Consider the following 14,201-nt stretch of genomic DNA (forward strand, 5'->3'; position numbering starts at 1 on the left):
CCCCTGTTCCCCATGTGCTTAGTATAGCTGCATGGGAGTGCAGAAGGTTGGCTATCCCTGCCTATCCCCTTTCCCCCATGTGCTTAGTATAGCTGCATGGGAGTGCAGAAGGTTGGCTACCCCTGCCTATCCCCTGTCCCCCATGTGCTTAGTAACAGCTGCATGGGAGTGCAGAAGGTTGGCTACCCCTGCCTATCCCCTGTTCCCCATGTGCTTAGTACAGCTGCATGGGAGTGCAGAAGGTGGCTACCCCCGCCTATCCCCTGTCCCCCATGTGCTTAGTACAGCTGCATGGGAGTGCAGAAGGTTGACTACCCCCGCCTATCCCCTGTCCCCCATGTGCTTAGTACAGCTGCATGGGAGTGCAGAAGGTTGGCTACCCCCGCCTATCCCCTGTCCCCCATGTGCTTAGTACAGCTGCATGGGAGTGCAGAAGGTTGGCTATCCCTGCCTATCCCCTGTCCCCCATGTGCTTAGTATAGCTGCACGGGAGTGCAGAAGGTTGGCTACCCCTGCCTATCCCCTGTCCCCCATGTGCTTAGTACAGCTGCATGGGAGTGCAGAAGGTTGGCTACCCCTGCCTATCCCCTGTCCCCCATGTGCTTAGCATAGCTGCATGGGAGTGCAGAAGGTTGGCCACCCCTGCCTATTCCCTGTCCCCCATGTCCTCAGTACAATTGCCCGGGAGTGCAGAAGGAGCCAAATTCTAATCCTGCCGTTTGTCCAATTCTGAAAAACAGCTTCAGCCCCTGGCTCTGTTCTCAGTTTTCAGGCCTCACCCCCAACAGCACAACTTTGGACCAGTGCTAGTCTGCAAAGTGTCGTTTCCAGAGTTGCCCTCAACCGAAAGTTCTATACTAAGCAAACCCACCTACGGGGCCGTTTCCTGGGCCTGGTCAGCTGAATCATCTTGAGGCGGTCGGTGGTAACGAAACTCTAACTGCTGTATTGCATCTCAGCAGCCATCAAGGAACAAATTCATTCCCCCCCGGCTGGTTCCGCCCCCTCTGGTTCTCTTGCGCAGGCGAACCACAGTGGGAAATTGCAGAGGAGGAAAGTTTGAACGAAAGCAAGATTAAATCCAGGCACTGGGACAGATCTTGCTTGCTCGTGTATGGCTTGCAACGGCGTTTACATGCAGTTCATGCGCCAGCCCTCTTTTCGCCCTGCTGTGCCAGTCTAGCAAAACGGTAGGCTTGCCAGGAGCTCTCGTTCACCCCCATTTTCTTTCTCCCCCTTTCAGAATAAAGACGACGATCCCCCAGAAGCCAAGCAGTTCAGAGGCAACGCTGAAGAAACAGAGGCGCCAAAGCACAAGTACGTTAGTGGTTAATTTTCTCATAATTGTGGTTTTTGGGGCGCAGTAAATACCCCACCATCCCTACACTGGTTCACCACTAAACCTTGCTTTGCAAGCCAAAAGCTAGGATCTGGGCCATGCCCGCTTTCCCACCCCCTAGTGAAGGCAGCTACGCTTCGATCAAGAAAAGCTGCATTTCCCGTTTGCGTGTATCAGGTAAGCGAGATGCAAGACGGCGTGTTATCTGAGCCTAGGGGTGGTGAATAATGAATGAATCGCTCTCGCTTTCCTGGTTTCTGCTGAATAAGTCTAACTGGTGTAGTGTATCGCACAAAACGGGGGATCCTGAGAATCAAGCCCAAGTGGTATCTGGTATGAGACAGGAGACAGAATTGCAGAGATGATAAGCTGAAAATAAAGCATGCTGTTCGTCTTTGTCGATTTGTGATTGAAGACATCCTGACTACGTTGTGGCCCCACTGGTGGACCTCCTGATGGCACCTGGGTTTTGGCCACTGTGTAACACAGAGGGTTGGACTGGATGAGCCACTGGCCTGATCCAACATGGCTTCTCTTACGTTCTTATGTCTGGGGCAAGTGATGCTCTGTATTCTTGGTGCTTGGGAGGGGCAACAGTGGGAGGGCTTCTAGTGTCCTGGCCGCACTGATGGACCTCCTGATGGCACCTGGGTTTTTTGGCCACTGTGTGACACAGAATGTTGGACTGGATGAGCCACTGGCCTGATCCAACATGGCTTCTCTTACGTTCTAATGTCTGGGGCAGCAATGCTTTGTCTTCTCGGTGCTGAGTGGGCCACAGTGGGAGGGCTTCTGGAGTCCTGGCTCCACTGGTGGGACCTCCTGATGGCACCTAGGTTTTGGCCACTGTGCAACACAGAGGGTTGGACTGGATGAGCCACTGGCCTGATCCAACATGGCTTCTCTTACGTTCTTATGTCTGGGGCAAGTGATGCTCTGTATTCTTGGTGCTTGGGAGGGGCAACAGTGGGAGGGCTTCTAGTGTCCTGGCCGCACTGATGGACCTCCTGATGGCACCTGGGTTTTTTGGCCACTGTGTGACACAGAATGTTGGACTGGATGAGCCACTGGCCTGATCCAACATGGCTTCTCTTACGTTCTAATGTCTGGGGCAGCAATGCTTTGTCTTCTTGGTGCTGAGTGAGCCACAGTGGGAGGGCTTCTGGAGTCCTGGCTCCACTGGTGGGACCTCCTGATGGCACCTAGGTTGGGTTTTGGCCCCTGTATGACACAGAGTGCTGGACTGGATGGCCATTGGCCTTTGCCAACATGGCTTTTCTTAGAATCTTACGTTCTTACATCTTATTTGCAAAATCGGTATTCTGCCTTTAGAAGGGCCACCAAGGTGCCTATTTTTTTTTAAATCACATGAGAAGATATTAAAATCAGCCTCCTCAACACACAATTATTAAAAATCATTTGAAAAGCTAAAATGCATACAGTACATAAAAACAGCAATCCAAAATTGGTTTGGAAGGAGGAATCATTGAGGGAAGGGCAAGCAAAACAAAGTCTTCACCCACATGTGGAAGGCAGCAACAAGAGGGGGTCGACGGATCTCCCTGTGGAGGGAGTCCCAGAGCTTTGGTGCCATGACCAAGAAGGCCCTTTCCCCAGGTTGCCCCCTGCCCAACCCAAGGCAGGACATCTGAAGCACGTAGGAACGTATGAAGCTGCCTTCTACTGAATCAGACGCTGTTGAGCTGCGGTGCTCAAGCCTTGCCCTTGCCTCTTCTCTCTCCCTTTCCCAGTGAGCTGAAGCTGCGGAACTACAGCCCGGAAGACGAGGAGCTCAAGGTGCGGGTGGTGCCTCAAGCCAAGCCAGTCTCAGGTAAGGAAGGCCTCATTCCGGTCACCTGTGGTGGAGCCCTGCTGAGCTGGGTTCAGGACTCTGTTTTGTCCGGCTGTCAGCATCCAGCTGGATGCTGCCGGGAAGCTTAACAAGCCGACTGTGAAGGTAATGCTGCAGCCCAGGGTGTGGAGAGGTGCATTTCCACTGAGCAGGAACAGATTTTTGCTGTCGCCCGGAGACGGCGCCTTTGTCTGTGGCTGAAAACTGCTGGCCTCATCTGAAACCTTGCCCATTCATTCCTTGTTGCAACTCCTTCAAGGGCTTTTTGGGTGGCGGGTGCATATTAGGCCACACCTCCCTGATGCAGCCAATCCTCCAAGAGCTGACAGGGCTCTTAGTACAGGGCCTACTGTAAGCTCCAGGAGGATTGGCTACAGCAGGGGTGTATGGAACTCAGCGGGAAATCCTTTGCATATTAGGGCACGCCTCCCTGATGTAGCCAATCCTCCAAGAGCTGACAGGGCTCTTAGTACAGGGCCTACGGTAAGCTCTAGGAGGATTGGCTACATCGGGTGTATAGAACCCCTGTGGAACTCAGTGGGAAATCCTTCACATATTAGGCCACGCCTCCCTGATGCAGCCAATCCTCCAAGAGCTGACAGGGCTCTTCATACAGGGCCTACTGTAAGCTCCAGGAGGATTGGCTACAGCAGGGGTGTATGGAACCCCTGTGGAATTCAGTGGGAAATCCTTTGCATATTAGGCCACGCCTCCCTGATGCAGCCAATCCTCCAAGAGCTGACAGGGCTCTTCTTACAGGGCCTACTGTGAGCTCCAGGAGGATTGGCTACATCGGGTGTATAGAACCCCTGTGGAACTCAGCGGGAAATCCTTTGCACATTAGGCCACGCCTCCCTGATGCAGCCAATCCTCCAAGAGCTGACAGGGCTCTTAGTACAGGGACTATTGTAAGCTCCAGGAGGATTGGCTACATCAGGGGTGTATGGAACTCCTGTGGAACTCAGCGAGAAATGCTTTGCATATTAGGCCACGCCTCCCTGATGCAGCCAATCCTCCAAGAGCTGACAGGGCTGTTCTTACAGGGCCTCCTGTAAGCTCCAGGAAGTTGGGCTGCATCAGGGGGGTGTGGCCTAATAGGCAAAGGTGTTCCTGCTACAAAAAAAGCCCCGGTTCTAAGCATTCCCGGAGGGGAAAATGAACTACTTGCTTTATTCCCCCCCCCCCCACCTGAAAAACTCTGCGCTGCTTTCATCCGGGCCTTGAGGGTTGCTTTCTTTACAAGTCTGCTTGCTTGCGGTTCCCTTGTGTCTGTAAAGCACCGGGACGTCGCAGCCGATGTATGGTCACCCTGTAGGGCAGGGGTGGCTGACGGTAGCTCTCCGGATGTTTTTCTGGCCTACAACTCCCATCAGCCCCAGCCATTGGCCATGCTGGCTGGGGCTGATGGGAGTTGTAGGCAAAAAAAAAAAAATCCGGAGAGCTGCCATCGGCCACCCCTGCTGCAGGATTTTCTAAGCGAGAGTCATTCAGAGACGGCTGGCCATTGTCTGCCTTCCTCAGTGGTTTCCCACCTGCGTGCTTCCTAGGGCCAGCTCTGCTTCGCTGCTGAGAGCCAATGAGCTCGGGCTGCCTGCGCCCATCCAGATCAAGGGGTCGTAGCGTAGAGATGTCAGAATGGATTTGTACCCTGGAGCATATACCTGTGGCCATGGTTGAGGCGTAGAGCTACTGCTTAGCCTGCAGCACATCCTGTAATTACCCAGGAACACAATTCCAGCTGGCTTGGTGTCGGAGGTGAGGCCTAATATGCTGATCAGTTCCTGCTGGGTTGTGGCTTTATATGCCAATGCATTCTTGCTGGGATTTTGTCCCCTTTTTCTGTGGGGAGGGGGGGATCAAGGACATGTTTAGGGCTTTTTTTTTTTGAGCAGGAATACACAGGAACGCTGTTCTGGCAGGCTTGATTTTGGGGGTGTGGTGTAATATGCTAATGAGTTCCTGCTGGGGTGTGGCCTTATATGCCAATGCATTCTTGCTAGGATTTTGCCCCCTTTTTCTGTGGGGAGGGGGGGGATCAAGGACATTTTTAGGGCTTTTTTTTAAATAGGAATACACAGGAACGCTGTTCCAGCTGGCTTGGTTTCGGGGGTGTGGCCTAATATACTAATGAGTTCCTGCTGGGGTGTGGCCTTATATGCCAATGCATTCTTGCTAGGATTTTGCCCCCTTTTTCTGTGGGGAGGGGGGGGGATCAAGGACATTTTTAGGGCTTTTTTAAAATAGGAATACACAGGAACGCTGTTCCAGCTGGTTTGGGGTCAGGGGTGTGGCCTAATATGCCAATGAGTTCCTGCTGGGCTCTCCCCCCCTTTTTCTATGGGGGGGGATCAAGGACATGTCTGCGTGCAAATCGTACAACAGTTTCCCCTGCATTTCCCCAGATAGAATAATAATAATAATAATAATAACAACAACAACAACAACAACAACAACTTTATTTTTATATCCCGCCCTCCCCTGCCAAAGCGGGCTCAGGGCGGCTAGATTTTGGGGGTGTGGTGTAATATGCTAATGAGTTCCTGCTGGGGTGTGGCCTTATATGCCAATGCATTCTTGCTAGGATTTTGCCCCCTTTTTCTGTGGGGAGGGGGGATCAAGGACATTTTTAGGGCTTTTTTAAAATAGGAATACACAGGAACGCTGTTCCAGCTGGCTTGGTTTCGGGGGTGTGGCCTAATATACTAATGAGTTCCTGCTGGGGTGTGGCCTTATATGCCAATGCATTCTTGCTGGGATTTTGCCCCCTTTTTCTGTGGGGAGGGGGGGATCAAGGACATTTTTAGGGCTTTTTTTAAACAGGAATACACAGGAACGCTGTTCCAGCTGGCTTGGGGTCAGGGGTGTGGCCTAATATGCCAATGAGTTCCTGCTGGGCTCTCCCCCCCCTTTTTCTATGGGGGGGGATCAAGGACATGTCTGCGTGCAAATCGTACAAGTTTCCCCTGCATTTCCCCAGATAGAATAATAATAATAATGATGATAATAATAATAATAATAATAACAACAACAACAACAACAACAACAACAACTTTATTTTTATATCCCGCCCTCCCCCGCCGAAGCGGGCTCAGGGCGGCTAGATAGAGAATTTTAATTCCAGAAAGGAAACTATGGTACTGGGATGGAGAGGACAAATCGTGGTCCCCAGAATTCCCTGGGGAGGCCAGATCAGGTTTGTGCGGAGATTGCGAAAGGCGTTTGTGGTGTGTCTCAGGGCGGGGGGGCGGGGGGAAGAGGCCGGTCTCTAGGAGTCTGTGCTGAGTCTTCGCTTGTCCCGCTGCTTACGGTTATTGCTGTCTCCTCTCGCCCTCTAGTGGAGGACAAGGTGAAGGACCAGCTGGAGGCCGCCAAGCCTGAACCCATCATTGAAGAAGTGGTACGTTCCAGGCCGCCTTCCTTGCATGTGCTTTGCCAGAAAGCTAATTTGGCAGCTCCTAATGAGACGCCCTGACGTTTGTGTGTTTCTCTTCCTTCCCCCTTCTAGGACCTGGCTAACCTTGCGCCCAGGAAGCCCGACTGGTGAGTAATTGTAGTTTGAGGGGTGTTTTCCAGGCAGGGGGCACAGAAATGGCCAGGAAGTTTGACGTCCTTGCACGCTGCTTTACGGGCAGCTGTTAAGAAGACGGCTGCAGATTTATACTCCGCCCTTCTCTTTGAATCAGAGACTCAGAGCGGCTCACCATCTCCTTTCCCTTCCTCCCCCATAGCAGACACCCTGTGAGGTGGGTGGGGCTGAGAGGGCTCTCCCAGCAGCTGCCCTTTCAAGGACAACTCCTGCCAGAGCTGTGGCCTTCCCAAGGCCATTCCAGCAGGTGCAAGTGGAGGAGTGGGGAATCAAACCTGTTCTCCAGATAAGAGTTTGTGCACTTAACCACGACACCCAACTGATGTCCTGGGCTCAGGGAGGTCATTGGAGTATTGCTGGGAAATGCAGAATCTGTCGTTATGATGCTACACAGCCAAAGTGAGAGCACATTCAGCCGGGACTGCAGGAACTGCACTGGCTGCCAGTAGTATACCGGATTCAGACTCTCAGTCCATCAAAGTCAGTCTTTTCTACTGAGACTGGCAGCGGCTCTCCAGGGTCTCAAGCTGAGGTTTTTCATGCCTATTTGCCTGGACCCTTTTTAGTTGGAGATGCCGGGGATTGAGCCTGGGACCTTCTGCTTCCCAAGCAGATGCTCTACCACTGAGCCACAGCCCCATTCATGGCTCTCCAGGGACTCATGCTGAGGTTATTCACGCCTATTTGCCTGGACCCTTTTTAGTTGGAGATGCCGGGGATTGAACCTGGGACCTTCTGCTTACCAAGCATATGCTCTACGACTGAGCCATCGTCCCTCTGGATGAGCCACACAGTATGTGTGAAAGAGCCAAAAGTGGTTCCCAAGCTGCAGTTTGGCCACCCCTGGTTTAAACTGTTCTAAATTGTTTATTTTAAGGTTTAATCTAACTGTTATGTTTGTGAGCCTCCCTGAGCCTGCTTCGGTGGGGAGAGTGAGACTGAAATCAACTAAACTAAACTAAGATGGATTGGTTCTGTTGGGCAGGGCATTGTTTTTTTGGTGGGGAGTGGTGGGGTCCCATGCAAGCTTGTAATGCAGCCCCCTCACTCTCACACGGAGACCACAATCTCTCATCCCGTCGGGGAGGGGCTGTGGCACAGTGGAGCAGCTTGAGGTCCCCGGTTCAATCCCCAGCAGCTGTCAAGCATGCGGGTTCAATGACGAGTCGAAGTTGATACAAAGACTACGTTTATTGATAGACCGCTACTTTGGCCAGAGCCGTTGCTTGAGAAGAATGAAACCGATACATTGATACACAACTCTTAAGGCATACTTCAAAGGGATTCCAAAGGTGGAGGGGACGCAGCGGAGCGTTCACACATAGAATATCAAAACTACATACATTCCCAGGGCGTAATCAGGCACTCGGCCTTGCTATGCCCAGATGGCTCATCCTCCCGGAAGAGAATTCATGGGAAGGTGCTGATTACTTTGTTCCCTTCACAGTACCTCTAATTAAGCAGTCATAAAGCGGGAGGACAAGCCAGGAAGGAATAATAAACTAAAAACATTTGGTTCTCTGGAATCTTTCCCAGACCTGCCTCTGGCAAGGCCCTAAAGCCATTGGTTATTGATCAGAATTAGCCATGCTTGACAGTTTCCAGTCGTGTGTGTGTGTATATGAACATATGAAGCTGCCTTATACTGAATCAGACCCTTGGTCCAACAAAGTCAGGACCAATCAGACCCTTGGTCCAACAAAGTCAGTATCCTACTCAGACTGGCAGCGGCTCTCCAGGGTCTCCAGCTGAGGTTTTTCACACCTACTTGCCTGGACCCTTTTTAGTTGGAGATGCCGGGGATTGAACCTGGGACCTTCTGCTTCCCAAACAGATGCTCTACCACTGAGCCACCCTCCCTCGCTAACACTTATGAGGCTCTCCAGCTGAGGTTTTCCACAACTACTTGCCTGGACCCTTTTTAGTTGGAGATGCCGGGGATTGAACCTGGGACCTCCTGCTTCCCAAGCAGATGCTCTGCCATTGAGCCACAGCCCCATTCATGGCTCTTCAGGGTCTCAAGCTGAGGTTCTTCACGCCTTCTTGCCTGGGCCCTTTTTAGTTGGCGATGCCGGGGACTGAACCTGGTGTTAAGCCAAATGCCCCCAAAACGAGGTTGGGGAATTAGTCAGGTGGGCACCTGGCTCAAACAGGGATCTTTTACCAATGTATACCAGGCTCAACCATCCAGAGAGTGAATGCTCAATAAAAAGGACTCTAATTTAATAAAACCAATTGTGATTTATTTGGAATAATATAGATCTTTCACACAAGATAAAAATACAATACAATCACACATTCACACAGGCCTAAGAAACACAGATAGGGGAACATATAAGGATTCACATACAGGGTGATATTTACCATCGTAGTCTTCAAGGAAGGTTCCAATGGCGACATAATAGGACAGGGGAAATGGACCCAAAACTGTGGCCAGAATTGGGGATGGATCTAGACAGCGGAACTGGGATACTGTTAGATGCACACATGAGTGGAGTTGGGACAGAGGTTATAAGGACTCCTTTGACCCCTTAGGGGATGGGCGGTGACGGGGAGGAGAGATGGGGAGGTTCTGTGATGACCATGAAGGCTGGGCATCAGCAGAACCAATGGTGAGTTCTTTGGTGACACCTGATTGGGTGTTTGCTTTGGCCAATGAGCTTCACCTTTGTCCTGGGCATCCTAGAAACTTCCAGGTGGCGCCAGGGTCTGTGACGGCTCCACAGGTATCAGTATGGAAATGGTTGGGGGTCTGGGATTATCTGAGAAGGTGTCAATAGGGAATCGAATATTGACCTAGGTATCCCTGGTGTATACAAAAGACTTGGATGTGACAGGGGAATGTCCTTCCTCTTATTCTTTGATCTCCTGAGTAGGGGGCCTTTGCCCAGTGTTTTGCTAGACAAAGAGTATCAATAGTTGAGCTGTTAGTCCATTCATGGGCTAAATGGGTTGCTTGAGGGCTAAGGGTGACACAGGGTGTGTACGTGATCTTCCCACTAAGAAGGAATGAAGTCCAGCCTGGCAGGGTATGCTTGGATAAGCTTATGCAAAAGCTGAAGCAGATGCTTGGAGATGGAATCAGGAAAGCACGATGGATCCTGGTGTTGTTAGCCTTAGGTTCATGGAGGCAGGCTGGAAACATGGTGGCCTAGCTTCTCCCACTGCAGCGGCCAAGACTGGGCACACAAGGAGCAGAGTTCTGGCTAACACCCATCCAGATGTAGAATGCTGCTGCAAAGCTGAGGCTTATAATGTCCACATAAGCTTTAGAAACTGTAAGCAAAGTCCACTTCTTAGAGCAGATGTGTGAGAGTCAAAACTCCAGGCACCCTGGCAACCATACTGGTGATCACGATGTCCATATGTATGAAAAGTAGGGGGCTTTTCCTCACACTGGGACCTTCTGCTTCCCAAGCAGATGCTCTGCCACTGAGCCACAGCCCCATTCATGGCTCTTCAGGGTCTCAAGCTGAGGTTCTTCACGCCTTCTTGCTTGGGCCCTTTTTAGTTGGAGATGCCGGGGACTGAACCTGGGACCTTCTGCTTCCCAAGCAGATGCTCTGCCACTGAGCCACAGCCCCATTCATAGCTCTTCAGGGTCTCAAGCTGAGGTTCTTCACGCCTTCTTGCCTAGGCCCTTTTTAGTTAGAGATGCCGGGGACTGAACCTGGGACCTTCTGCTTCCCAAGCAGATGCTCTGCCACTGAGCCACAGCCCCATTCATGACTCTCCAGGGTCTCAAGCTGAGGTTCTTCATGCCTACTTTCCTGGACCCTTTTTAGTTGGAGATGACAGGGATTGAACCTGGGATCTTCTGCTTACCAAGCAGATGCTCAGCCACTGACCCACCCTCCCTCCCCACTGCAGCATCTCCAGTTCAAAGGACCAGGTGGGAGGTGTGATGGGGAAGAGACCCTGAGAACCACTGCCGATGCTGACCTTGATGGGCCAAGGGTCCGATTCAGTAGAAGGCGGCTTCGTTTGTGTTTGGGGGAGGGGCCGTGGCTTCGAGGAAGAGCCTCTGCGTTGCATGCAAAAGTTCCAGATTCAATCCCCAACATCGCCAGCTAAAGATGTAGGCGATGGGCAAGACCTCTGCCTGAGACCCTGGAGAGCAGCTGCCGGTCTGAGTAGACAAGACTGACTTTGATGGACTGAGGGGGATCTGATTCAGTAGAGCCAGTAGACTTCACTGTCACAGGAGGTGGCGGCAGCTACAAGCATAGACGGCTTCAAGAGGGGATTGGATCAACGTACAGAGCAGAGGTCCATTAGCGGCCAAGGCCTTCCCCTGATAAGAATATAATGGGTGGCCGACGGTAGTTGTCCAGGTGTTTTTTTCCCTACAACTCCCATCAGCCCCAGCCAGCATGGCCAATGGCTGGGGCTGATGGGAGTTGTAGGCAAAAAAACATCTGGAGAGCTACCATTGGCCACCCCTGGAATATAAGAAGAGCCCTGCTGGATCAGACCACTGAAGGTCCATCTAGTCCAGCATCCTGCCTCACACAGTGGCCAACAGTTCCTCTGGAGGGCCAACAACAGGGCAGAGAGGCCGAGGCCTTCCCTTGAGAAGAACATCAGAAGAGCCCTGCTGGATCAGACCAGGGAGGGTCCATCTAGTCCAGCCACCTGCCTCACACAGTGGCCAACCAGAGCCTCTGGAGGGCCAACAACAGAGCAGAGAGGCCGAGGCCTTCCCCTGAGAAGAACATCAGAAGAGCCCTGTTGGGTCAGACCAGGGAGGGTCCATCTAGCCCAGCCTCCTGTCTCACACAGTGGCCAACAGTTCCTCTGGAGGGCCAACTACAAGGCAGAGAGGCCGAGGCCTTCCCCTGAGAAGAACCTCAGAAGAGCCCTGCTGGGTCAGACCAGGGAGGGTCCATCTAGTCCAGCATCCCAGTCTCACACAGTAGCCAACCAGTTCCTCTGGACAGCCAACAGCAGGGTCCAGAGACCCATGCTTTCCCCTGGTGTTGCCTCCTGGCACTGGGATTCAGAGGTTGACTGCTTCTGAATGTCACCATGACTAGTAGCTGTTGATAGACCGGTTCTCTCCATAAATCTCTCCGATCCCCTCTTAAAGCTGTTTATTCCTGCGGCCGTCGCTGCCCTCTCTGGTTGTGAATTCTGCGTTTGAATAACTCTCCGTGGAATGAACTTGCAATGCGTTCTGTTCCTCCTACATTTAACTACCTGTTGCGCCTGGGGATTCTCTTGAGGGCTTGCTGTCCAGTCTTGCCTTGTCGTCCGTTCCCAGGGCAGCGTCTGTGCAGAGCCTTTTGGCCCAAAGGAACTGTCCGTTCCTAGGCTCGATTTCCCTGTCCCTGGAGTGCCGCTCCCTGGGCTTCTCCGCTCCTTCCACCTCCGGGTGATGTGGCTGCAGGGGGGCTTTATTTGTGTCACTGTCCTCCTTTTGCTCCCCAGGGATTTGAAGCGAGACGTTGCCAAGAAACTGGAGAAGCTTGAGAAGCGAACGCAGAGGGCAATCGCAGAGCTGATAAGTGAGTCCACGTCTATGGGGGATGAGCGATGGGGTGTGTGGGCAGAGACGAGGTTTCAGCTTGAGGTGGGGGGGAGTCTGCTACAAAAAATTCTGGCCATCTACCAGGCCCCCTCCCATCCGATTTTGGTGTTTATTCAACTGCCTGCTTTCCTTGCCTTTTGAATCAACACGGTCCTTTTTTTATTTCGTTCGCATTCAATGAAATTGCTGAGTAGTCGGGTTAAAACGGATCAAAGGAAGTCCATGACTAGTAGCTGTTGATAGACCTGTTCTCTCCATAAATCTCTCCGATCCCCTCTTAAAGGGTGATTAACATGTGGAATTCACTGCCACAGGAGGTGGTGGCGGCTACGGGCATTGCCAGCTTCAAGAAGGGATTGGAACAACATATGGAGCAGAGGTCCATCAGTGGCTGTTAGCCACATTGTATTGTTGGAACTCTGGGGCAGTGATGCTCTGTGTTCTTGGTGTTTGGGGGGGCACAGTGGGAGGGTTTCTAGTGTCCTGGCCCCACTGATGGACCTCCTGATGGCACCTGGGGTTTTCTTGGCCACTGTGTGACACAGAGTGTTGGACTGGATTCGCCACTGGCCTGATCCAACAGGGCTTCTCTTATGTTCTTATGTGACACAGAGTGTTGGACTTGATGGGCCATTGGCCTGATCCAACATGGCTTCTCTTATGTTCTTATGTGACACAGAGTGTTGGACTGGATGGGCCACTGGCCTGATCCAACAGGGCTTCTCTTATGTTCTTATGTGACACAGAGTGTTGGACTGGATGGGCCACTGGCCTGATCCAACAGGGCTTCTCTTATGTTCTTATGTGACACAGAGTGTTGGACTGGAGGAGTCATTGGCCTGATCCAACAGGGCTTCTCCTATGTTCTTATGTGACACAGAGTGTTGGGCTGGAGGGGCCACTGGCCTGATCCAACAGGGCTTCTCTTATGTTCTTATGTGACACAGTGTTGGACTGGAGGGGCCACTGGCCTGATCCAACAGGGCTTCTCTTATGTTCTTATGTGACACAGAGTGTTGGACTGGATGGGCCACTGGCCTGATCCAACATGGCTTCTCTTGTGTTCTTGACGTAGTAGTTCCTAAGCAGCATCTCCATCTTCCTCCTAGGAGAGAGGCTGAGAGGCCAGGAGGAGAATTTGGCATCGGCTGTGGATTCGGCGAAGCAAGATGGAAGCGATTCGGACTGAGGCAGCCGCTCGTGGGCTCTCGGAGAGGCCGATTCCCATGACATCGGGCGGGTCTTGACCGTGATGCCTTGTGAAGAAGCCTCAGTAGTTCTCTCCCAGGTGCTGGCCGCCCGTGCGATCAGCCCTGATGTGTCTGGTGCGAGTCTAAGGACTTTGGGGTTTTCAGAACTGGGGCACTCGCAAGGGTTAAAAGCTGGTTATTGCGGGAGGCAGGGGGACGTCATCTTGGAGGTTCTGTCTGTGACGAGAAACAACCAAAGAGAATACAAGGGGACGAAAAGGAAACGAAGGGGGGAAAGCATCTGCCTTCAGAGCAGTGTTTGTAGCAGGACACTCTCTGCTCTAATTCCAGCGCAGCGAAGAAACAGCGACGAAATAGCCAAAATGGCAGAAAAAGGGAACGGCTGTGTAGTTAAGACAGAGGGTTGGATCCAGAAGATTCGCTCTGCTGCCTTTGGAGCCAGGCCCGTAGCTAACCAGGGGCCCACGGGGCCTGGCGCCCTTACAGGTTTTGGGCAGCCCCCTCACTTCCTTCCCATGGCCACCCCTCCTATCTGATTGAAGCTGCCACCACCACCGTTCCCGTGCCGTTTAAAGGGCCCATCGATCAGCTGATCGACAGGCTTGTTAAATCACACAGGAGAGAGGGATGGGCCCCAGCCTCTCCAGCTTTCTGCACTCACCCCATGGGCCCCTCCTGCAGCC

General features: G+C 52.2%; 1 protein-coding gene across 1 annotated transcript in view; it reads left to right on the forward strand.

Moving 5' to 3' along the window:
• Positions 1–13,892, forward strand: part of CCDC12 (coiled-coil domain containing 12) — a 58,437-nt gene extending 44,545 nt beyond the window's left edge. The window contains exons 2-7 of the mRNA XM_060247911.1: positions 1,244–1,317; positions 3,091–3,170; positions 6,527–6,588; positions 6,697–6,731; positions 12,208–12,284; positions 13,417–13,892. Of these exons, the coding sequence (XP_060103894.1) occupies positions 1,244–1,317; positions 3,091–3,170; positions 6,527–6,588; positions 6,697–6,731; positions 12,208–12,284; positions 13,417–13,496 (408 nt within the window). The 3' untranslated portion in view covers positions 13,497–13,892. The remainder of the gene's footprint in view (positions 1–1,243; positions 1,318–3,090; positions 3,171–6,526; positions 6,589–6,696; positions 6,732–12,207; positions 12,285–13,416) is intronic.
• Positions 13,893–14,201: the final 309 nt, after the last annotated feature.

Source organism: Heteronotia binoei, chromosome 10, assembly GCF_032191835.1.
Source record: "Heteronotia binoei isolate CCM8104 ecotype False Entrance Well chromosome 10, APGP_CSIRO_Hbin_v1, whole genome shotgun sequence".
NCBI lineage: Eukaryota > Metazoa > Chordata > Lepidosauria > Squamata > Gekkonidae > Heteronotia > Heteronotia binoei.